Below are 26,865 nucleotides of genomic sequence, written 5' to 3' on the forward strand. Positions count from 1 at the left end.
AACACAAAGTTCATTTGGCAAACCACGATTGAAAACCGCAGACTGTGATTGAACATTTGGACTGCCGTTTCTAACTGTAACTTCAAGGAATATTTTTGCTCCGTTCTTCAGTATGCGTGAAATTGTACATCTCCAGGCTGGTCAGTGTGGTAACCAAATTGGTGCCAAGGTAAGATTGATGTTTCTGTTCGTTTGTATCGCAATTACGTACATGATTCCGAGGACTGTATTATGGCGCCGTTACTTTTAGGGAATCACGTTTTACTCACAGGCAGTCTTTACGTTGCTTGGTTCGTAGTTTTGACGTAAATCGCCCCTAGAACCAAAATCGCCCTAATTTGTATATTCCTAGAACTAAAGAAATAAACAAGTTAGAAAACCTTCGTCCGTCAAAAAAAAAAAAAAAAAAAAAAAAAAATTTGTTCAAGTTCCCATCAATCATTACCATTCAAACTCGCAACGAATGACAACAAAATCATTTCTAGTCGACCAGTCAATATTTATTTACCTGTGCTTATCTTTATCCTGTATATTTTGGTGAAAATGTCACGAAATCCAACAAGGTAACCACTCCTTAGCAGCGGCCATTTTATTAATGCATGCGTAGACACCTATTCCCGACAATGATGTCATCTTGTCGAGCGCAGATCAACTTTTACCAAATTTTGTGCAGACACGCGCATATGAACTGCGCTTGACAAGATGATATTTTGCAAGGGAATGTAGTTTCATCAACGCAGAGTCCATGCCTCCATGGCACTCTAATAGGTGATTTTCCGCACAACTGCGAGATCTCGCGAGATGCATGAAAGAGGCGCGTCAAACGTCTGCCGCAAAAATCGAACGATTTGATTTTGAACTCGAATTTCCTTATTTCGTAGCTCACATCGACCGGCCGATCTTTGACAGTGGAACATTGCATTCGAATATCCTCTTTTAATCGAAATTGTCTATCATCAAATGTGTACAGCACATTATTGACATGGAAATGTCCCTAAACTGTCGAAGATAATAATAATAATATTTTATTAGCCTTTGAAACTGCGTAAAAAGTAACGTACAAGTCAACAATAAGAAAAGAAAAAAAAAACAATCTATATGAAGCATTAATTCATACATGTAAATCATTCAGTTTCTCGTTTCTGAATTTCCATAGGTGGGTGAGAAAGTTTCGGATTTCGTTTGATGTATTATTTCCCAAATCCTTATTGATTGCCCATAAAGCATCACTGAAGAGAAAATTAAATTTGAAATTAATTCCTCCTGAGAAAAATCTATGTGCAATAGTTGGTTCTCCACCACTTTCCACTATTGTATTGGTCAGTGCTGAATAGAATTTACTTCTCAAGTGGTTAGTTGATTTGCAAAGAAATAAAAAGTGATAAACATCCTCCTTTCCATCATTACAAAGCTTACATACCCTGTCACCTTTATAATTTTCCCATCCTGTTTTATTAGCTCTGCTGTCGACTTTGTCGAGCGGAGCTTATATGAGTGATTGTCCGTCTCCGTCGTCCGTGTCAATGTTTTACTTTTTCGACTTCTTCTTGAAAACTACAAGCCTGAATGCTTTGATACTTGGTGTATATGTACCTTGGGTAGACCTCTCTCAGATTTGTTCATTTCATGATGATATCTTCAATTCTCTAATTTTAGTGAATATTTTTGTCATTTTTGGTAAAAAGTGATATTTTCGACTTCTTGTTAAAAACCGCAAGTCCAATTGATTTGATACTACATATATAGGTACTACATGTGGACCTCTCTCAGATTTGTTCATTTCGTGATGATATCTTCAATTCTCTAATTTTAGTGAATATTTTTGTCATTTTTGGTAAAAAGTGATATTTTCGACTTCTTGTTAAAAACCGCAAGTCCGATTGCTTTGATATTACATATATAGGTACTACATGTGGACCTCTCTCAGATTTGTTCATTTTGTGATGATATTTTCAATTCTCTAATTTTGGTAAATATTTTTGTAATTTTTGGTAAAAAGTGATATTTTCGACTTCTTGTTGAAAACTGTAAGTCCGATTGCTTTGATATTACATATATAGGTACTACATGTGGACCTCTCTCAGATTTGTTCATTTTGTGATGATATCTTCAATTCTCTATTTATTTTGGTGAATATTTTTGTAATTTTTGGTAAAAAGTGATATTTTCGACTTCTTGTTAAAAACTGTAAGTCCGATTGCTTTGATACTATACATATTGTTCATTTTCTAATGATGTCTTCAGTTCTTTAATTGAAATGTGCATTGCTAACAGCGGAGCTATCTCAGCCGATAGGCTGCTTGTTTATAAGTTTCCATAAAATGTGAATGATCGATCCTTCAGTGATTTTGAAATAATGATGACCTAAGTATTTGTATGTTTTAGTTTCTTCAAGTCTCAAATTTCCTAATTTCTAAATTGTTTCTTTTTTATGTAGCTTCTTTCCAAAATACATTATCTGGGATTTAGATTGATTAAAGCTTAATTTCCATTGCTCTGCAAATTTTGATGCAATATCTAACATATTTTGCAGTTCAACTACGTTATTTGCTATGAGGACTATGTCATCTGCCCAGAATAGACCAGGTATTACAGCAATTCTAGGCACTGATTTGACGCTGAAGTAGTGCTAAATGTTGATAACTTACTACAATAGGTTACACACTTTGTTTTCACATTTACAAAAGTTGTAACTAGAAATATAAACATCGGCTGCAAATCAGAGGAATGATTGACAGATATTGCCCACAATGTTTTCTATTTTTGCTACAAAGTCAGGTACACCTAGACTTTGAGGCGCGTCTGTCTTTCATTCACTTTTGGCCGGTCATCGTGTCGATTGCGTGTCTACAAATCGGCATATGTCCAAGTTGTTTAAGCACCACGATGGAGAAGCAAAGAGTCAAATAACCAGTTGAAATGAGAACAAGAGTTGTCAATTCGTATTTTCGTGGACTGTCATTTGCTCAGATTGGAGATCGAAATGGTGTTTCAAAGCAGGCAGCTTATAATATCGTCAAACAGTTTGTTAACTCCGAATGTCGAATATTTTAAACCATTGTGACCGCGCATTTACGAACGGGAAATTCGACAAAAACTACTTGTGTACGGCGGCAACCCTCCCCGGACGTGTGTTGCCAGTGATATTATTTGGTGGCACATCAACCTTTTGGTTCTCATCGTCGAGAACTAATAATCGAATAACACCCATTCTAATTATGTATTCAATTTCATTATTGATATACTGGATGAAGTCTCCATAGGACATTTGTTGCAGGCAGCTTTCAGTTATATACATCGGCCTGATACGGATATTTCTATAGTAGGAATAATGCACTTTGATCAATAATTCTGTTATGATCAGACGGTCAGCTGGTTCTGTAAAATAACTGTCTTTACAGTGCCACCACTTTATGCCCTCTCACTGAAATAACATGTGAAGCAAATTTACGAAACTAAGTTGAGAGCTACGATCGTTTATTGGAGGAGAAATTCAAAACTAATGTACCGCCACTTTTATGGGCGGAGCAAGTGTGTAACCTATTGTAGTAAGTTATCAACATCTAGGCACTACTTCAGCGTCAAATCAGTGCCTGGAATAGCTGTAATTGTGTTCCAATCATTTCCCCTAGTTTAGATTTGTATAACATTTTGGCGAATTCATTAATTTAAATTGACACCCTTATTTAACCCCTTCATTAGTTTTGAAATAATCTGTTTCAATATCATTAAAATTGATTTTGTTTAGAACATTGTCATACATGTCATCAATTATATCCCATAGCTTCCCGCTGATTTCTGCATTCCATAAACAAACTCGCAACCCATCTCTCCAGATTCCATCAAAGAAAGGCCTTAGAAAAACCAAGGAAGGCAACATAAGTTGATTTATTATTTGTTTTTCCGCATGGAAGCAATGCCTTTAAGTATGAACACATTATCCTCACATCGTCTTTCTTTCCTAAAACCACCTTGAATTTCGTCTAGTAAATCAGTTTCTTCAACAAATTTCTTTAGTTTTGTTTCTACTATTTTAGCATATACTTTTGACACAGATGAGTTTAAGGTTATACCTCTGTAGTTATTTAAGTCTTTCATGTCTCCTTTTTGACTCCCATGTGCGAAGCACATAATAGGAGTCTTTGCAGTTAGTGTGTCTGTGTGTGTGTATGTGTGTTTGCGTGTCCGACTGTTCCACTGCTATCTCAAGAACCATACATCGGTTTTTGATGAAACTTGGTGCATAGATGCTCTGGGCCAATGCGCAGATTTGATTAGGTTTTGGTAAAAATCCATGCATATTAATTACCTAATTTGCATGATAATTAGCTGATTTTTAGCTGTTCCATGATTGTTCCACTGATATCTAAACAACCACTCATTGGATTTTGATGAAACTTGGTACATAGATGCTCTGAACATATGCGCAGATTTGATTAGTTTTTGGTAAAAATCCGTGCATATTAATTACCTAATTTGCATGATAATTAGCTGATTTTTAGCTGTTCCATGATTGTTCCACTGATATCTAAACAACCACTCATTGGATTTTGATGAAATTTTGTACATACATGCTCTGAACTAATGCTAGGTTTTGATTAGTTTTTGGTAATAATCCGTGGATACTAATTACCTAATTTGCATAATGATTAGTCAATTTTCGGGTTTTCCACTGATATCTCAAGTACTAATCATCACATTTCAATGAAACTTGGTACATATATATCATATGACACTGCACAGACCTGATAGTTTTTATGGTAATATCAGTACATATTAATTACCTAATTTGCATAATTAGTTAATTTTCAGCATTTGATATAAGTACTAATCATCACATTTCAGTGAAACTTGGTACATTATAACATAGATGTCATATGACACTGCACAGACCTGATAGTTTTTATGGTAATATCAGTACATATTAATTACCTAATTTGCATAATTAATTAATTTTCAGCATTTGATATATGTAGTGAGCATTACATTTCAATGAAACTTGGTACTTACATACTCAAGGACTATGCAGAGATTGATTGTTTCCGATAAATATTTGTGCATATTAATCACCTAATTTGCATAATTAATTAATTTTCAGCTTTTCCACAGCTATCTCAAGTACTAATCATCGCATTTCAATGAAACTTGGTACATAGATCCTTTAGGACTATGCAGAGACCTGATTAGTTTTAGGGTAAATAATTGTGCATATTAATTACCTAATTTGCATAATTAATTTTCAGCTTTTCTACTGATATCTAAAGTACTAATCATCACATTTCAATGAATCTAGAATTATGCAGACCCAATTAGTTTCCGGTAAATATTTGTGCATATTAATCACCTAATTTGCATAATTAACCAACTTTCACTCTGTTATCTCGGGTATTAAACATCACATACCAATGAATGTACATGGATCACATACCAATGAATGTACATGGATGCTGTAGGACAATAGACAGACCTGGATAATTGTGGGTTAAAATCTGTACATATTAATTACCTAATTTGCATAATTAACCAATTTTAAGCTTTCACACTGATATCTAAAGTACTAATTATTCCATTTCAATGAAACTTAGTACAAAGATGCTCTAGGACAATGTACAAACCCTAATTAGTTAGGGGTAAAAATCTGTTCATATCAATTCCCTAATAAGCATAATAATTCATAATTTTTTTGGTTCTAATCACATTTCAATTAAACTTGGAAACATAGATTTTCTGTTACATTGCGCAGACCTCATTAGTTTTTACACTCAAATCTGTTCATATTAATTTTCTGATTTGCATAATTAGTTTTCAGCTAAGTAATTTCAAATTATATTTAATGCGTCTCCAATACTCTCAGCACATGGGAGTTCTTTCTAAGCTTTCTTTGATTTATGAATTGGTTTTACAACTCCTTTCAGGGTTTGCGCTAGTGTCTCAGCAAGACGAGTCCCACTTACAAAATTTTAAGAAATTGAAATTTGACCCTTTATAACTTTATTAGAGATTGGACCCCAGCTTGCCTGAAAAACTGGGTCCCTCTTCAATAATTGGAGTCCGGGAAGCAAAATATGGGGTTAACGCAATCCCTGTCCTTTTTTCCCCATTCATCTGGTATTTTACTATCCCTCAGATATGATTGAAATAGAACCGTTAAGGATTGTACTATTGATTCCCCACCATTTTTAGTCCTTTGGACCAACGGTCCAACGGACTAATGCTATCACAATTTGTAAGCCGTAGGCCGTGTGCTGTAGACAAAGATATCTCAAAAACCCTTCAGTCTATTTTTCTGAAACTTGGCATTATGATAGCTTGTGTGAATATCTCCAGGGCATTTTTTTTTTATTTGGCTTGAATCATTTTAAAATTACTTTTTGGCCCAAAAACCTTCCAAAATCAGGCTTTTCTAGTGTAGGTAATCTCTGTCCAATTATCATACATGGCGAGTGGCACAATTTGCATAGTAAACATTTTGCGTTATTTTTTCTGATACACACTTCTCTTATCAAATTGTAGTTTCATAATAAAGAATGTATATTATTTGATGTGTTCATGTATGTTGTGATGGTTTATCGCATAAATTATTCGTTTAATGATAGATTAAATAGTACTAATTCGAATTTATCATGCATGCGCAGTTACGCATAAAATCACCATTGGACGATATGGCAGTGTGATTCGATGTCTCAAATTTCGCTATGAAAATTAAAGTATAATAATTGTTTTGATAGAATACAATGCGTGATGTGTATTTGTGATTACATGGGCGCTGTCTTAATAAAGTAGTGTGTGTTATTGGACGAATTGAACACTTGCTGCGCTGTTTTATTGCACGAACTGGTCACTGACAGGCAACAACCAGCGGCTATATCCATAGTTGCGGTTCCATAGCTCTTTTGTACGACTGACAACTGATTTTTACATTTTTATTTATGTTCGTAGTATGGTTTTGTATCTTGTCAGTCACCTCTGGGGATGACTAATACCGTTGAGCAATAAAAAAAGACGTGCGCCGACAAGAGAGCTATGAACCACATACGGCTATTCATCGAATCACGATGGAATAAATACACGAGGTTACAGGAACGTGTGTTCAGGGTTAACCTCGATACAATGCTAGTAATAACTCCCAGCGTATCCCGGGTGTCTTGCATCATAGAGTGCATTTAGAAGATAAGTATGTTTTTACGGCGTGTCACTGAGAAAATATTAAACCGGTACTGATAGTGCGACATTGCACCGAGTACCGTCGCATCGCCTGAGCGTGGATGGTCTGTGCGAATGCACATGAAATCGCAATGCGGTCAATCATGTCAGTCGTGTCTGAGCGCAAACATTTTATTCAACATCATCAGAAGGTACTGACATGTTTTACGGAGTTTAACTGAGAGAATATTACTAACAGTATGACATTGCACAGCCCTGTGTAAATGCCTGATGTTACAGCCGCTAAAAACTGTAGGGTGGCGTACACATTGCACATGGCTACACATTTCACCGGAAGTACCGTTCGCTTCGCCTGAGGTGGGTGGTCTGTGCATGGATTTTTTTTTTAGCTCCATAGTCTGTGCGAAGCACACACAATCGTAATGCGGTCAATCATGTCATTGGGTAAATGGAATCAAACACAAAAATATTATTCAACATCATCGGTAGGTATTGACATTGTTTTCTTGGCCCCGTGAATCATAAAAACCGATCGAAACGCGACTCGATGTTGTCAACTTGTCGTTTTCAAATTAAAGATTTTGAAGAAAAAAACGAACTCTAGCGTTGACGATAACATTATGCTGATATATATACAAAACTCGTAAAGACTAATGTACTTTTATTAAATACAGCCAAAACAAAATCAGCTTGGACATTCAGTTGTGAGACATGACAAAATAAACAGTGCCAGCGATGGATTTCGCGAATGCAAGAACAAAATAAACGCAATCAAAGGCGCCGACCACGCGTGTTGGAAATAAATAGAACACGTTGCGACGAGAAATCTCACCTGCATCTTTCACTCACGCAAACGCACACACATCCTATTTCCATATACAGTGGATTTCACTTTAGCTCGACACTTCGACATCTGGCACGAACGTTGTATTTGTATCAGCTTTGTATCAACTTTGTTATCAGTGCGGCCTTGATAGACGCCGACAAAACAAGACAAAACACACACGTCAACGTTCCATTTTTATTTTATGAAGAAATTGAACATGGATAATATTAATTAACTATAAATTTACTAAGATTAATATCTCCGTCAATGTTGGCTATCGTGACGCGATAACGAACAAACAGCGGGAACGATAGAAATATAAACACATGAATAAAAGCATGCCTGGTCACAAAATATTGAGTGGCAATGGATAAAAGTTCGAATGCAGGAGACTGCAATAATATTCAAATAGTTTAAACAAGAACAGTCACAACATTAAAATGTTAAAGCGTGTCCAATAGGTCGCACTTTCACATTGGTGGTGGTGGCGGCGGTCGGGGTGGTGATCGCGTGGGACTATTCACTGGCAGGGGAGGTATGAATTCCGATTGCGCGACGTGAGGTGTAGCCACGGTTGACTGTGACTGGGAATTTCCCTGGGTAAAGCATGGATTGACCAGTCCGTAGTGGTAGTAATTTTGCGGATAGGTGTTATAGGGCGAGTAATACTGCCCATAATATGGGTTGGCAGGAAAATGCGGCTGCATTTGTTGAGTATGATTCAACTCTTGACGGCTGGTATTTCCTTGATCAGTTTCATTTTGTGGTGTGTCTGCTCGTGTAACTGTGGACGGTTTACGGGGTTGGACATGAATACCACATGTTTCCAGTAATTTCTCAACTGGGTTGGTCGTCGCACGCCGCTTGTCTGCGTGTTTATTAATAAACGAGTCAATAATTTGCGGCCATTGTGAGCTTGCATATTCCATATTTCCCGGTGCCTTGCCATTGTAAAAGCCTCGTAATATTGCTATATCAGCGTTAACTACGACTTGTCTCACTCGACCGTTCATTAAGTATTTCTCAGGATCGCTGTTTATTAAATGTGACTGAACTGCGCTTTCAAATGAGTTGGACACGGAATTTGCAACACTCTGCTTTACATCCAGCTCTGTCTGCAGAATTTTCAAGGAACTTTCTGCTTTAACTTTAAGTTGTGCCAGCGTAGTAAGTTCTTTCTTTTGTTCGGAGTGCAAGTCAAGTTCCCCGCATATCATCACATTGTCGCATGCTTCCGATGTGCATCTTGCTTTCGTGTGACCCGAACGAAGATGGCAATTTCTACATAACTTTCTTGAAGTATCTCTAAATACCTTCGGATCATACTTGTTATCCAATTCGCGGTATTTTTCAGAATATTTGTTTACTTCTTGTTGTTGTAGCTCAATTTCCCGCTCCTTGAGTTGTATTTCAATTTCTATCGGGCTCATATACACTTTAACCCTCTTTGGACTATTACGGCCAGTGTCCGTTACACTGTATTCGAGCGTGCGTCGAGATGTCCGTGACGTGTGACCAATAACCGGCGTTCGACACACTGCTGGCGATTCCCCGTCATCTACTCTCACGTTAGCGGTAGATATTTTGCTGCAGTGATTTCGAAATCTTGAAAAGGATTTACTATCATTAAGATCGACATAAGTTCCCTCTGCATCTTTGTAACTGGTACGAATCATATTTAACCGTGCAAGATAGCTGACCTCGTTCTTCAATAAAGCACAGAATTCGGTAAAATCCATCAAACACAAGTCACGGTATCCCACCTCAACAATGGTGCAGCGGTCTGTGTTGTGATAACTGTAATGCACTTTGATATCAACCTGTTCTGTTGCAGAAAAACATTCTTTCGATAAAGCCATGATCATAAATTGTCCTTGTGCACACACTGAAAGTCCGAGCTCAGATGTTTTCCCGCCGAACTGAATCACGAAAAAATAAAATGTTGCAACACGGTTTGGTGACGTCAATGCAAAGTTTCATGGGTGTCGAATCAGAATTTACCGCGTCCGGCCCTGGTGACAGGGTCGTCCCATTTCTGAAATGGGACAGAAACTCCAACCCAATCAGAATATATAAATAAACAAATGCCCTCTGACCTCAGTTGGTCATACCTTAACAGTAAGCGTATCTGTCAATCAAGTTACTGAAAACCATGGGAAAACAGAGTTGCGCTGGTTGTCAGTCAAGTTATATTTGACGACTTGCAACTTGTTCACCGCTTGTTTGGCTTTTATACTTGAGAGTTCTGACGCAAAAGATGACACAACGAACAACAAAAATAAATATTTCTGGTCGAGAGTGGATCGTTGGAGTGCCCCTCGGAAATGACTATAGTAGTGTGTTGGTGGAGGAATTGAAGAAACTGCGTGGAGATGACGGAAATGCTTTACCTCGGGGAGCTGTTTCAAATTGTGCTCAGAAATTTAAAGTGGCTCGTAGTACTGTCCTGGCCGTATGGCAAAGATACTGTGATACTGGCTCGGTTTCCCCACGAAGACGTTCAACATATCGGCCTACACTACTAACAGATGACGACTACAGGTACATAGAACTTTTGAAAACTGAACATCCTTCTATGAGTTATGAAGATATTCGACAAAAGTTAGAAGAAAACGCGAATGTGCACGTTTCAAATTCAACATTATGTCGTGCAGTGAGAAGCGGCCTGCGTCAAACAAAATGGACATGGAAAAATATGATTAAACCTGCTGCAGAAAGGTTTACCGAGCGGAATCTCATTTATACTGAAGCATATCTTCAAGCATTTCGCGAAATCGATCCAATGCGCATTCGTTTTTTTGATGAAAGTGGTTTCACTCTCCATGCATCCCAACGAAATTATGGACATGCTCAAATTGGACTTCCTGCTGTAGAGATTCAACGTTATAACTCAGGGGCAAATTTCACCTTGAATCTACTGATTAGCCCATTTGGTGTTTCACATGCTAATATTGTTCGTGGTGCATCAAATACCGATAGTTATCTGCAATTTTTTTATGAAGCCGCTAATACAGTCATGGAAAACGGTATGCCCGCACTTTTACACGGCAATGTTGTCGTTGTAGACAACTGTCCCACTCACCATCACAGAGGCGGTGCAATATTATCCGAGTTTTTAGATAATCAAGGTATTGAATATATTTTCACCCCGATATATTCTCCTGATTTCAATGCAATAGAGTATGCTTTCAGATGCCTCAAGATCATATTCAAACGACCTTTTTACAGACACCTTGCTCAAGACAATTTAGAATACGCCATTTTACGCGCTGTTGGCGAAATTACGCCCGCCCAGTGCTTGGGCTTTTTTAGGTCAGTCGGATATCTGAACATGTAAATGGTTGGTCAGTAGAGCATTGTGCCGAAACATTGTACATTGATGTAAATACAACGGTTATATCAGAGGTACATTATATGGTTGTATATATATGTAATACTCTCATGGTTCAATTTCATTAGACAATAAAAATGGAACGCTTTTATATGCGTGTTTTGTCGTGAATGTTTACGTTTGTCGGCGTCTATAAAGGCAATGACTGATAACAAAGTTGATACAAAGCTGATGTTGAAGTGTCGAGCTAAAGTGAAATCCACTGTATTGAATACGATCGCAACGGAAGGAACAAGTTTAAATCATCTTTGTATTATTAAACACAACTTGAAAGCAACAGTCTCACACTGGATCAATCAATGTTTATCAATTATCAAACTAAACATTCAATGAAGCAGACTGCGACGGTTAAGACGAAAAATGAATTGAATATCCATCTTCTGAAAAAAATCAGCTAAACAGTTTACCACCACGATTATGGTGAATTAGCAAGTTATCGACAAAGACGACCGGACGTCTCCGGTCATGAGCTGGCTGGTTCGAATTTATCCACTTTTACAGTGATGAATATTGCGTTCGAATTGAGTTACTTGTAATTACAAGCTTGATTTACATTTTTGCTTGTGGTGTTTTTCGTCAATGTATTAAATACAAGTGCGTTGGGAAATAGCATAATTATATTGCGTCAGTGAAAGAGGCTGGTGAGACTGTGTCACAACGCGTTCTATTTATTACCAACGCGCGTGGTCTGATTGCGGTTATTTTGTATTTTTATTTTCGAAAAGTGTCACTGGCTGCATTTTTTATACGTCTCGCAACTGAACGTCCAAGCTGACCTTGTTTAGCTGTAATGCCAGGCAGGGGGACTCGGAAATTTTATTTCTTTTCGGAAAACACCTCCATCCAGCCACCTTTCATCGCACGTGAGGTCATGACAGTCAACTCACTGAACTCTTGAAGTACACGAAACGTGATTGGTCATTTTTCGACATGATTGGTCGTGACCCGGAAGTAGTTCACTCTCGCCCAACTTTCCTGGTAAGTAGCGTGAATTTATCGTTGCCTCTGCCATTTTAATAGTGTGTCGTTTTATCGTGGATTTTTTTCTAGAGTCCAATTATGAATATTTGTGATCGAACGACTTTTGTTAATACTTTTCTGATAATTAATGTTGTTAATATATATTCTGAGTAATCCTGTAATTTAGCAATTTGGACCCCTCGCTGTTCACGCGAGTCAGAGCATGTGGCTCCCGATGTGGCCACCCATGCTCGATCGGCTTAACGGTATACGTGTTTGTGGGTGTGGGGGTAAACTAAAATACGTTTGTAACCGCGGTCATGAATAGAAATAATTATTTAATTCATTACACATGCTTTGGGACACTCCTCGCACCTTTTGGGCTAAATCTGTTTTATATGCACAATATGTAATTTATCTAATTTCCATATTTTTCTTAAATTGGGATTATCTCTTGAAGAATTCGACATATTTGCCCTTTGAGTCAACTTTGATAGGGATATGCATTGTTGTAATAGATGCACTATTAGGGATAATTCACTAATTGGATTAAATCCTAAACAACTCGACAGACTTTGACCAAATTTTATAGAGATGTACATAGATGTAATCTGTGTGCCATATTACTATTGGGGTTAATTTGCATACCGGGTATGTAAATTGTCAATAGCATATTGTTTTTTTACTAAATTTGGATTATTTCTTAAATGACTCAACAGGTTTGGATCAAATTTGGTAGGCATATACATTGATGTAATTGTCATGTCATATTATTGGGAGTAATTTGTATATGTAAATTAGCTAATGAACATCTCAACAGATTTGATGTAATCTGCATGTCATGTTGCTAGTGTGGATGATTTGCATATGCAACTTAATAGCTAAATTACATATTGTTTTGATAGTCGACGAATGCGTGGTGAAAAAATATGCCAGTATTTTATTTGTGCAATCATTATTTTTATTCAAATTCTAGTAGGCCTCAAAATTTATGTGCTACAAATTCATTGTAGGTATGAATGACATGGTGCTTTCATTAAACCTGTTTGTGTTTCTTCTTTTTTTCAGAGAACATGCAGATGAACCAAACAAACTGAGGAGACTGCCCTCATAAAAAAAAGTCACCCAATTAATGAGGAGTCTGCCTTCACAAAAAAGAGTCACACAATTAATGAGGAAACAATCCCAAATGCAAAATTGAGGGTATAACCCTTACTAATGAATCTCATAATTTATTTTGCAATATATCTTATAATAAACTTGACACTGAACCTGATAATGTACTTGATAATGAATTGAATGGAACTAAATATAAAGCAAGTTGATAGCACTTGTGCTAAGACTAGCAGTGTACGTATACTGGGTAACAAAGATGATTCTTTGCATTCATCTGAAGATTACTTGCTGAATTTTGAACATATTAATAGTCAGAATCTTGAACAGTAGCAGTTAAAATCATGTATGTCTGCTTCCCAAGTTCTACTTAATTCCAAAGGACTTCGGTGCCCCTGGGCCCCATGTTAATGAACTCATTGACTATGTTGTCAGCACAGTCAGCTGGCGCACACGTGATAATAAAATAAATACGATATTTACTATATGGGGGCCGCCATCTTGAATGACGCATAATACTAAATAAGACACAAGTTGTGAAACGTGTTTTTCAGATTCCTACAAATCAGGACAAGAATATCAATATTTCATAAAAATACGGTCCGTTGGTGTTATATTAAGCCAACCGATAACAAAATTCAGCCGAATTCGTCGTTTTTGTGAAGAACCTGGAACACTAAGCCCGGGGTATTTGAAACTAAAAATTGGCATTCCAGCACAGCAGCCAATCAGCGACGGCCTAACGCTTAGATGACAATTTCGGTTTCAAATACCCCGGCTTAGTGTTCTAGGTTCTTCGCGTAATTAGGTGTTCGTATGCAAGGGATTTTTCCACACAAAAACGACGAATTCGGCCGAATTTTGTTATCGGTTGGCTTAATATAACCCCAACGGACCATATTTTTGTGAAAAATTGGTATTTTTGTCCTGATTTGTAGAAATCTGAAAAACGCGTTTCACAACTTGTCTCTTATTTAGTTTTATGCGTCATTCAAGATGGCGGCCCCCATATAGTAAATATCGTATTTATTTTATTATCACGTGTGCGCCAGCTGACTGTGGTTGTCAGGGCCACATGCTTTACCCGTTTTAAAGATTTTATTGCATTGTGAACATCCTCGGTTATGTCAATAGAATTAATTATTGGAAATTTAATGTTGTCTTTATGTTTGATTTTACCATTTCTAATTAGGCTCAGTTCCTCCATAATTTGATTATGGAAATTTGTTTCTTTTTTTCTAGATCTAGATCAAGGAGTCTTGAAGACATTTTTGTTCTGATACAGAAAGAATTTAGTGTTCTGAAATAAAAACAAAATTAAATGAAATTTGGCATTGTACCGACATGCAGATTGGTCAATCACTTTCTCATTCGAGGCTTCAACCCTGGAACTTCAACTAATAATATCCAGCTTTATAATACAATGAAAAACAAAGTCATTCACTATTGAACCTTCGGTCAGTGCACAATTCCCTCCCCCCCTCCCACAACATCAACTGACTTTCCACCAAGAAAAACACAATTTTATATGTGTATGAGCAAGGTGATATGTTCATGGATATGTAGTAGACGGAAATGTAACTTAAGAGATTGTTAGAGTTACGGACATAGTTACAAAAAAGGACCATGCCCATATTTTAGAAACCAGGCCCACTTTTGCAAAACCATGCCATGTTCAATTAACAGTTAACCAAAATGTTAGTCATGGGCAACATAAATTGTAGCTGTAGTTTCAGGTCCACATTTAGTAACTCATAATTCATTTGAGCATACTAACTGCCAAATTTGCAAAATGTGCATAATAATCACATTCCATTGAAATTTGGTTCATAGATAATTTGGGGTTATCCTCTGACGTGATTAGTTTCATAATGAAAAACATGCATATTGATTATTTATTATTTGCCAATTTCTGATATCTCAAAAAATCACAGGTGGAGGTGCTCTGGAATAAATTAGACTGAAAACCAGATGTAAAATCAAATGCATTTTTCTGTAAGTAACTTCAATAATGTGGATCGCATTGTTTTCACTTTGTGCATCTCAAATAGTAGACAAATATTAGTTGCAAAGCTTTTTGTTTTTTTAAAGCTATTTCATTTTGAATGCGTCTTCAATACTCTCAGCACAAGGGTTTTTTTTCTAAGCTTTGTTTGATCTTGTTGAACAATTCTGCTTGTATCTCAAATACATGTTGCTCAATTAGGTTCAAACTTGGTTCACAGACCATTGAGTCTAACATCAACAACAGTTAATGTGTCAATGCAATTTCAAATTGTTGACTCCCATCCATCATCTGCAAATTTCCTTACTTTGCACAATCAGACAGGAAGTAGCAGTTTGCTGGGAAAAGGCGCCATACACACCTGGTACATCAGCCGGAACTAAGTCCAGGCTTCTACCCAAATGTGTTCGTAGTACCAAATCTACAAGTGGCGGGCGTCCAGTTCTGGACCTTGGCAGACTGAATCAGTACGTGCTCCTTGATTGGTTCCACATGGAGACACCATTCAGGGTTCTTCTCTCCATCCACTGTTTCGACTGGCTAGCCCCACTAGACTTAAGCGGGGCCTACCTGCACATACCGATGCACCCAGCGAGTTGCCATCTCCTTCGAATCGCCCAGCTGGGCCAAGTATTCGAATTTTTGTCATAACGCGGAGCTCTCCTAAGGGAACTAGATAGGCGGGTTTCGATCTCGGACCAAGTGAAGGAAGCTCTGCCCTGGTGGTCGTCACTGGCCAACCTCGGGCAGAGGGGCCCCTTGGACCCGCTCGCCGCAGGTATGACTCTGGTAACAGATGTCTCCCCCCAGGGTTGGGGAGCGCATCTATTGGACGAACAAGCCCAAGGATATGGCTCCCGCATTAGTTTCGGGACTACCATATCAACCAGTTCAAACTGAGAGCAGTGTACTTAGCACTACCATGCTTTCTACCTGTAGTTCGAGACCACAGAGTCCTGCTCTGCACAGGCAACGCAGCGGTGGTCTCCTTCAAGAAGGAGGGGGACGCATTCCCCATCGTTGTCGGTCCTAGCAGAGCAAATCCTCCTTTGGTGCCTGGAATACAATGTGGAGCTAACCGCACACCACCTTCCAGGGGCGAGGAACAGTCCGGCGACGCCCTTTCAAGGCGGCTCCGTCTCCGGAACACTGAGTGGCTGATACCCCAGTGGGCAGCCTCTAGGCTGTTTCTGCTGTGGACTGTTCAAGGTTGGACTGGTTTGCCGCACCCCGGAACACCAAGCTTCCGACGTACGTAACACTCCTACTGACTCCAGGAGCATGGGCCAGGGTCGCTTTGCTACCCCGCGGACCCATTTAGTTGTGTACGCCTTTCCTCCCTTCACGCTAGTTCACCGGGCACCGGAGAAAACTTCGACAGATGCACACCTGCATATTATCATTGGTTGTACCCAATTGGCCAAGCAAGCCCTAGTTTCCACTTCTGTCGAAAACAATAGTCGAAACACCAGCTGTGCTTCCGGACTTACCGGACCTGCCGTCCCAACCAGACGGCGCACTACCAACGAGCCCAGCAGGTATCACTTACACGCATAGAGGATCTCGGTAGACCCGCACATACAAAAACCTTATCTGAGCGGGCTGCCATCGTCCTGGCTAGGGCCAACAGGGATTCCACCAACCCGGCGTACATTTCTAGGCTGCGAGCATACACTGGTTAGTGTAGCGCAGTGTTCTCCCCAGGCCTTTCAAGCACTGCGGGCCCGCGTCGCTTAGACAAACAGCCGCGTCGCTTTTGTTTCGCCCACGATCCTTGAAATCCTGCCCGCGATGCTTATTCACGTTGTATTGTTTACAAGTGTCAGCCTCGTCTAGCACATCTTTAAAACAATAACATGTATTGATCGAAAGGTAATCCCCGCCTTTGTACATAGTTAGCCTTACAAAAACAGTGATAAAAACTGAAGTCTACAAGAAGTTACCAAGTCTATCAAGGGTGCGGAGCTGGCAAACCCAAAATACTAGGGTAGTAATAATTTGCCCATTGTGTCCGGATGGTCTATCCCGAGTTGCTGCACTGCGATTAATTGCGTTTTTACTACTTCATCGCCAGTGACACTAATTACAAAGAATTAAAAAAACAAGTGAAATTAAGTCGCATCGGGGGAAAAAAAAACTGTAAATAAATCGAAGTAAAAATTATTCAACTGCAGACGAGACGGACGAGGGAAAAACGAACCCTGACCTCTAGAAATACCTCATTCATAGTGCGTCATTACCGAGGAACGCCACCCTAAGGCGACGTAACGCATGTAGTGACATCACAACTGTTGCATGCTGGTTTACAACGGAGATTTTGATTGAGGTAACAAAGATGGCGGCGCAGAATGCTTGTTTTTCCGCGATATTTAAAAACAACATTTCGTTGGCGAATTTGATGTAATTTCTAAGTTAATCATCAATGAATCGTTTTAATTAAGCAAACATTCTAAGTTTGTGTATTTTTAAAGAAAAAAGTCAGGGACCGATGATCGCAACAGCAGCGGTGAAACCCGTTCAACGCAATGTCGTCAGCTGACAATGTTACGGTGATCGTAGCATAACACAAATAATAGATAGATCAATGAAAAAACGCTGACTTTAGTTTTAAAATGCCGTTGTAGAAAATAAATGTCATTATTGATTTATTAATTTCTTCATACAGAGTTTACAAATTTAACTAACCCCCCCCCCCCCTCCCCCGGTCGCATGAACTGACAGTAACATTGGCACTAAAACTTACTGCACTTGTACACAAAATAATGATGAACCAGTTACCTCCACGGATAAACAATATATTTACTGACTGGCTATAAGTATTTCCATTTCTTTCCTGTTCTATTTCAAACTGTATTTGACTTGATGCACACATAAAACACAATGAATGTAAATGATAAAAAATATATGAGATATGTATCTCTTCTTTATTTCAGTTATGTTTGTTGGGGAAACTAATTATTATGCAAACAAAATTATGCAAATAAGATGTATTGTTATGTAAATTAGCCGCGATAGCTTGGCTTAGAGTCTGGGGAGAACACTGGTAGCGGAAGGGAGATTGATCGATACCATCCCTCTATTGGCCAGGTAGCAGGCTCCTTCGTCCACCTGTTTGACGAAGTGGGTTTGTCCTACGCAGTGATAGTTGGCTACAGGTCGGCCTTGTCCCCCACCATTCAAACGTACGGGAACAAGACTAGCCGATTGTCCTATGATTAGGAGACTATTTACTGCTTTCCAGACGCTGAGACCCCATACAAGGGAACCGCCCAACTGAGCAGGCCGCCCTTTTAGCCTCTCCGATCACCACCACTCAAATTTTTGACCTGGGAAAATAGTCTTCCTACTGGCCCTCCCCTCAGGTAGGTGTCGACCAGAGCTTTAGGCATTGTCCTTCTCGGGTGATGTACCGCCGTTATGGACAATCAAGATTGTGCTAAAGACACGAATCGGGTTTCTCGCCTAGAACCAAATCCCAGGACACGATCCTCACCCGATCGTCATCCCCCGGCTGTCAAATTTTGTCTGCTCGGAGGGTCAGGAGGAATTGCTTCTCTGCCCGGTTCGAGCACGGAGTTGCCACCAAACCGTACTAAGGATTTGGGATGGGGTGCCAGGCACATATCTTTGTGTTATGGCCCAGGCAGGCAGGATAGGCCGGCCTTCCCAACTTCCATAACCAGGTGGTTTACTGTATTAGAGGTCTATAATACTTCCTCGACACAGAGCTTGCAGAGACAGCAAGTACGAGCGCAATGAGGTCTGTACGATTGCTAACCCGACAGTGCTAGCGGCAGACCCCCCCCCCCCCCCCTGAGCACACATGGATGGCAGGCTTCTGGAGAACGCAAAACGTCTTTGTCAACTACCACCTAAGAGACACCGAATCCATATTGAAAAGGGTCTCTCTAGGTTGGGTCCCGTCGTAGCGGGTCAGTCTTGGTTTGCTGACCCAGCCAGAACGACCGCAAGGGTCCCTACGCATAGGCAATAAGTCAGTCTCGGCATTTTATGCGGACAGATTTCTCTACTGTCAGCACTCCCCTGGAAGCTTCCAGGTCCCGCTTTACGGCCTATGCCCTTATGCAGAACTGTTTCGGTCTTTACTTCGAAAGCTTACTAACCCCCAAAATTGGGTTGGGGTCTAGCTTTCTCAGGCACACCAAACCCTGTCATCGTAGCAACATTTTGGCTTCTTGCTCCGGGGACAGCACAGGCAAGGTGTGACACTACCCTTTTTGAGCCTTAACCAGGGTGTTGAGTGATTATTGTATTTCATCCCGGACTGGGAAGAGACTTTCACCATTTTTCTGTTTGCTCGGAAAACCCGCCACCTACCGGCGTCTGACTCTGCCTACAGTTCAAAATAGTAATTTTGACTGACCGGAGTCTATGGTGGGTAATTGAACGTAGTGAATTTAGGTGAGGGTTCTCCGAAACAGTCTATTCACATAGTTCATACAAACCCACCCACCCCAACCACCCCACTCTTTCCGTAATGTTGGTCTAAGTCCTTGATGCGGAGAAAGGAACCAGAATGATTGTATAGCGTTCTATGGCGTCTCCATAAGAGCTCGGTCCTGTAGTTCGTGACGTAAAAGAAAAAGAATCTTGGGGTCATGGGGCTTCCCCTGACCTAGATTCTATCTCTCAGTCGCCGGCAGAATCGCTGATTAATGCCTACAGTTCAAAATAGTCATTTTGACTGACCAGAGTCTATGGTGGGTATGAACTATGTGAATAAGCGGGTTCGGAGAACCCTCACCTAATTTCATATGTATTGAGCACTATCTCAAAGTTATATAAAGTAAGCAAATAACACCGAATAAACGGCAAGGTAAAGACTATGTCTAATTATAGTAAATACGTACTGCGTGCGTGACTCGAACCGGCGCTCGCGTACGGCACCTAATCGCCTAGCTTCACGCCACTACACGTCTTCCCCTCGGCCACCGGGCATCCCCAATAAAGGATGCTTAATAACCGAGCTTATTACGTGCAGAGAACGTGAAACCCGTCCACGCGATACGCGCCACACAGCATGGCCAGAATGCGGCAAAGGCCTTCAGATCTGGCTGTAGTAGGATGGTGAAAGTAATGGTACAGCATTTTAACAGTGAATAAGTACTGAGAAAAAATAATTTTTAAACTCATAGTTGCTGTCGACATAGGAAGTAAAGTAAGCAAATAACACCGAATAAACGGCAAGGTAAAGACTATGTCTAATTATAGTAAATACGTACTGCGTGCGTGACTCGAACCGGCGCTCGCGTACGGCACCTAATCGCCTAGCTTCACGCCACTACACGTCTTCCCCTCGGCCACCGGGCATCCCCAATAAAGGATGCTTAATAACCGAGCTTATTACGTGCAGAGAACGTGAAACCCGTCCACGCGATACGCGCCACACAGCATGGCCAGAATGTACAGTATTTACTATAATTAGACATAGTCTTTACCTTGCCGTTTATTCGGTGTTATTTGCTTACTTTACTTCCTATGTCGACAGCAACTATGAGTTTAAAAATTATTTTTTCTCAGTACTTATTCACTGTTAAAATGCTGTACCATTACTTTCACCATCCTACTACAGCCAGATCTGAAGGCCTTTGCCGCATTCTGGCCATGCTGTGTGGCGCGTATCGCGTGGACGGGTTTCACGTTCTCTGCACGTAATAAGCTCGGTTATTAAGCATCCTTTATTGGGGATGCCCGGTGGCCGAGGGGAAGACGTGTAGTGGCGTGAAGCTAGGCGATTAGGTGCCGTACGCGAGCGCCGGTTCGAGTCACGCACGCAGTACGTATTTACTATAATTAGACATAGTCTTTACCTTGCCGTTTATTCGGTGTTATTTGCTTACTTTACTTCCTATGTCGACAGCAACTATGAGTTTAAAAATTATTTTTTCTCAGTACTTATTTATCTCAAAGTTATGCTGGTCGATTCTGTTCCAACAATTATTTTTCAGATTTATTTTTGAAATTGGCTGACTAGTGGTTATAATTATAAATAAAAAATAATTGGAATATTTTTGTTTCTAACCAACAGTTTTGGGAAGTTATCTCTGATGAACATGGAATTGACCCCACTGGTACCTACCATGGAGACTCTGATCTTCAGTTAGAAAGAATCAACGTGTACTACAATGAAGCAACTGGTGGCAAATATGTTCCACGTGCAGTCCTGGTGGATTTGGAACCAGGTACCATGGACTCTGTCCGATCTGGTCCTTTCGGCCAGATTTTCAGACCAGATAATTTTGTATTCGGTGAGTTTAACATTTTGGCTATTGATATTTGTTAAGTAATTCTGTGTCTGATGTATCAATTATATGTTTATGCATGGGTGGTAGATGGTTTACCAGAGTTTGATCTAGAAGGAGGGGGAACCATCATCAGAAAAAATTGTCATAATATATTCAAATATATTGAAAAAATATATGAAAAAACAGAATGAGGATATTGGTGTGTATCATGCATTTAGTAGAGACAAATAATAAAAACCTAGCTAATGAAACATTGAAATAAACTCGCTACATTTTCAGAACATGCTTGTTTATGTATCAGATATTCCTTTCAGAAATCAATTATGACAAAAAGTTTTAATTTTATATCTCTCAATTGAATTCAATATAATGTGAATAAATCTAGGAAAAGAAAGTCTGAAAAAATATTATCTAAAATGAATATGCATTTTACATGCAAAAAACTTGCATTTCTTCGGTGAGGTGAACTGAAACTAGTTGGAGGAAAAACAAAACAAAAATTGAACAACCGGTAAAAACTTTTTTCATGAGAATCAGAAACAATATTGAATACAAAACATTTGCTGCTAAATTGTATCGTTTATAGTAAACTTACTAACCTGTGAACAACGCTGATTTATTTGAGTGTTCACCAATTTTTATAATAACTTTGCAATTCTTCACTGACATTTGTCACATGTCACAACCAATCTGTGTATCAACGTCAGATTTAGCAGTCAATATTTCATATCATAAACTTGCTGAGTAACCTTTGACATTTCGCTGGAGGTTGACATGCTTCTTTTAAAATGCAAATTCACACAAAGCGAGATATCATTTTGCACATGGCGCCAAAGTGCTGTAAAGTATCTCCAATGCCATAACATTTGTCGTAAAATTTTACCTTTTATAACATGTTTTGTTTTGTCTCTGAGGACTTTCCAAAGCTGTTTTCGTGCACCCCTGACGGTGCACACGCGTTTTAAAATTGTGCAAATCATAATTTTATTGCGCAATAGTGTAGCCTAGATCAAAATCTGGTTTACTAAAACTTGGAGATGCAACTACCATACAATTTTTATTCCATCCAATCACATAAAGTACTGTATCCAAACAAATTAAACAATGTATGTACTGACACATTTTCACATGTCACGACACAGTCACTGGTGTCTAGTACGTGGCATAACACTCACTTAAATGCAAACATTTAGCCAAACAGCAAATCGTCATGAAAATGATTTGATCTAATGTTGCACATTGCAAACAACTCATAGGGGTGATTTTAAGATTTGACCAGTAATGTTGATATGTGATGTTTACTTTCAATATCTTGAAATCCAAGATTTGTTCATTTCATATGTCAGAGCAGTGCAGGTAACAACTAGGCCAAACTTTACGCATTCATCCCACATCAAATAATACATAAACACATGCATTAGTTGCATGATTCAATTCAAGATGCTGTTCAAAAATGCTTAAACTGGCTTCAGTTTCTAGCAATTGCCATACAAGTGATGGCCGTAGATAGTAAAGACATGAATGTCTTGTATTGACCATCATACAACCAGCAAGAACTGCAAAACCACTCTAATCGATAATCATACTAACACCACAAACTTCAATTGACACATGAAATCGTCCCTTTCATAATAACCCTTTTCTTTGGGATGTCAAAGATCACTTAAATATATCAACATTTGTTTTCTATTTTGATTGAATTCATTGATACATTATTTATTTCACAGGTCAGAGTGGTGCTGGTAACAACTGGGCCAAAGGTCATTACACAGAAGGTGCAGAGTTGGTAGATTCTGTATTAGATGTTGTCCGCAAAGAAGCAGAGAGTTGTGATTGCCTACAGGTAATATGTAACTTCATTTCAGAGACACTGTTTGTTATTTATATCGTGCATAAATTTTAAAAATCATACTTGTTAGAATTTGTAAAAGTTGTAATGGCAAATAAAAAAATTGTGGTTTCTATATCATGATTTTCAAAAATAGAGTAGATTGGTACATGGGAATATTTTTTGATTTTTTTTTTTTTAAATATATATTTGTTCCTTGGTTATAACTGGATTTCATTCTTGTTTTTGCATATATGGAGTGTCATAAATCATGTTTAAAGTTGTTTACATTACCCAGTTTTACGAAGTTTTAAATTTCTGTAAAAAAAGTTTTTCTCAAATATGGTAAAAAGAAAGGTCTTGTCAGGTGAAAATAAAGTACCCAGGTCGTGTTATAAGAACCACAATTTTTTTTCTTTTGGCCTAACTTGGTACATGTTAACCTGTGTTAACAAATATTTTTTTTTTCATTGGCAGGGCTTTCAGTTGACTCACTCCCTTGGTGGCGGTACTGGTTCTGGTATGGGCACACTTCTCATCAGCAAGATCCGTGAAGAATATCCAGATCGTATCATGAACACGTTCAGTGTTGTACCATCACCAAAAGTATCGGACACTGTTGTTGAACCATATAATGCAACCCTTTCAGTCCATCAGCTTGTTGAGAACACTGATGAAACGTTCTGTATTGACAATGAAGCCCTCTACGATATCTGCTTCCGTACATTGAAACTGACCACTCCTACTTATGGTGACTTGAACCATTTGGTGTCGGCGACAATGAGTGGTGTGACCACCTGCCTGCGATTCCCTGGCCAATTGAACGCCGATCTTCGTAAATTGGCTGTCAACATGGTACCATTCCCACGTCTGCATTTCTTCATGCCTGGTTTCGCTCCATTAACTAGCCGTGGTAGCCAGCAATACCGTGCACTCACTGTACCAGAGTTAACCCAACAAATGTTCGATGCCAAAAATATGATGACTGCTTGTGACCCACGTCATGGTCGTTATCTCACAGTGGCTGCAATCTTCCGTGGACGTATGTCCATGAAAGAAGTTGACGAGCAGATGTTGAACGTCCAGAACAAGAACAGCAGCTACTTCGTTGAATGGATCCCAAATAACATTAAGACCGCTGTCTGTGACATTCCACCCCGTGGTCTCAAGATGTCTGCCACTTTCATCGGTAACAGTACGGCCATCCAAGAGATCTTCAAGCGTATCTCTGAACAGTTCACTGCTATGTTCCGTCGTAAGGCTTTCTTGCATTGGTACACTGGTGAAGGTATGGATGAGATGGAATTCACTGAAGCTGAATCCAACATGAATGACTTGGTATCTGAATACCAACAATACCAGGATGCAACAGCTGAGGAAGAGGGTGAATTTGATGAGGAGGAAGGTGAAGATGAAGAAGCTGCATAAATCATGTACCAGTATATAATGTATATTGATTGTAAATAAAGAAGCATCTAACCTTTGTCAATTCAGGACAATGTGAATAAATTTAAACTTAGAATTCTTGTGTTATTTATGGTGTGAAGGTGGTGTGCCAATTATATGTTTGACTCCCGTGTGCGAAGCACAAAAAGGGAGTCTTTGCAGTTAGTGTGTCTGTATGTATGTATGCGTGCGTGTGTGTCAGTCTGTTCCACTGATCAAGAACCATACATCAGTTTTTGATGAAACTTGGCACACAGATGCTCCAAACTAATGCGCAGATTTGATTAGTTTCGGGTAAAAATATTAATTACCTAATTTGCATAATGATTAATCAATTTTCGGCTTTTCCACTGGTATCTCAAGTACTAATCATCACATTTCAATAAAACTTGGTACATAGATGTCGTAGGACACTGCACATACCTGATAGTTTTTAGGTAATAAGAGTACATATTAATTACCTAATTTGTATAATTAATTAATTTTCAGCTTTTGATATTTCAAGTAGTAATCATGAAATTTGGTACATAGATGTCATGGGACACTGCACAGACCTGATAGTTTTTAGGGTAATATCAGTATATATTAATTAGCTAATTTGCATAATTAATTAATTTTCAGTCTTTGATATTTCAAGTAGTAATCATCACATTTCAATGACACTGCACAGACCCGATAGTTTTTAGGTAATAAGAGTACATATTAATTACCTAATTTGTATAATTAATTAATTTTCAGCTTTTGATATATCAAGTAGTAATCATATTTCAATGAGACTTGCTACATAGATCTAGGATTATGCAGACACCTGATTAGTTTTAATTGGATATTAATTACCTAATTTGCATAATGTTCCACTGATGTATAAAGAACCACAAATTGGATTTTAATGAAACTTTTAAAGAGAACATTCAGAAACCCAATTAGTTTTTGGTAAATATTTATGCTTATTAATCACCTAATTAACACTGATATCTCAATTACTGATCACATTTGAATAAAATTTGGTACATAAATGCTCTAGGACAATAGACAGGCCCGATTAATTTTGGGTTAAAATTTGTTCATATTAATTCTCTAATTAGCATAATAATTCATAATTTTTTTGTTCTGATCATATTAATTGCCTGATTTACATAGTTTTCAGCTTTTCCATCAATATCTCATGTACTAGTAATTTTGAATTAATTTTTAATGCGTCTTCAATACTCTCAGCACACAGGAGTTCTTTCTAAGCTTTCTTTGATTTATTCACTACAATTGTGACCCAGATCGTGCAGTGATAGGTCCAAGTGGTTTGAACCAGATCATGCAGCGATAGGTGCCAGTAGTTTGAACCAGATCATGCAGAGATAGGTGCCAGTGGTTTGAACCAGATCATGCAGCGATAGGTGCCAGTGGTTTGAAACCAGATCATGCAGCGATAGATGCCAGTGGTTTGAACCATATCATGCAGCGATGGATGCCAGTGGTTTGAACCAGATCGTGCAGCGATGGATGCCAGTGGTTTGAACCAGATCGTGCAGCGATAGATGCCAGTGGTTTGAACCAGATCATGCAGCGATAGGTCCAAGTGGTTTGAACCAGATCATGCAGCGATAGGTCCAAGTGGTTTGAACCAGATCATGCAGCGATAGGTGCCAGTGGTTTGAACCAGGTCCCTCAGTGATAGCATCCAGCACTCAATTTCCCATCCAAACAAAAAGTTGCCAGCATTAGTTTGTTTATGATACACACACTTATTGACGTGTATTTAGCAGGATATGGATCAACCATCATTCTATTGTATATGTCTTGTGTTACATAAATTAACACGATGAGAAATTACTACTGTACAAAATCACAGTACATGTAGGAGATCTTCCT

General features: G+C 38.9%; 1 protein-coding gene across 2 annotated transcripts; it reads left to right on the plus strand.

The window, feature by feature from the left end:
• LOC144363090 (tubulin beta chain-like) lies at nucleotides 1-25,075 on the plus strand. Of its 2 annotated transcripts, XM_085500482.1 has the most exons (5): nucleotides 1-169; nucleotides 15,389-15,449; nucleotides 21,509-21,728; nucleotides 23,453-23,568; nucleotides 24,031-25,075. In XM_085500482.1, the coding sequence occupies exons 2-5, from the start codon at nucleotides 15,438-15,440 to the stop codon at nucleotides 24,979-24,981; spliced, it is 1,299 nt and encodes a 432-aa protein (XP_085356608.1). In that variant the 5' UTR covers nucleotides 1-169; nucleotides 15,389-15,437; the 3' UTR covers nucleotides 24,982-25,075. The 2 variants fall into 2 exon arrangements, with proteins under 2 accessions (XP_085356608.1, XP_085356607.1); XM_085500481.1 differs by lacking the exon at nucleotides 15,389-15,449 and having other exon boundaries at nucleotides 7-169.
• The last annotated feature ends 1,790 nt before the right edge of the window (nucleotides 25,076-26,865 follow it).

This window comes from Saccoglossus kowalevskii, chromosome 6 (genome assembly GCF_978046115.1).
Source record: "Saccoglossus kowalevskii chromosome 6, keSacKowa6.1, whole genome shotgun sequence".
Classification (NCBI taxonomy): Eukaryota; Metazoa; Hemichordata; class Enteropneusta; family Harrimaniidae; genus Saccoglossus; species Saccoglossus kowalevskii.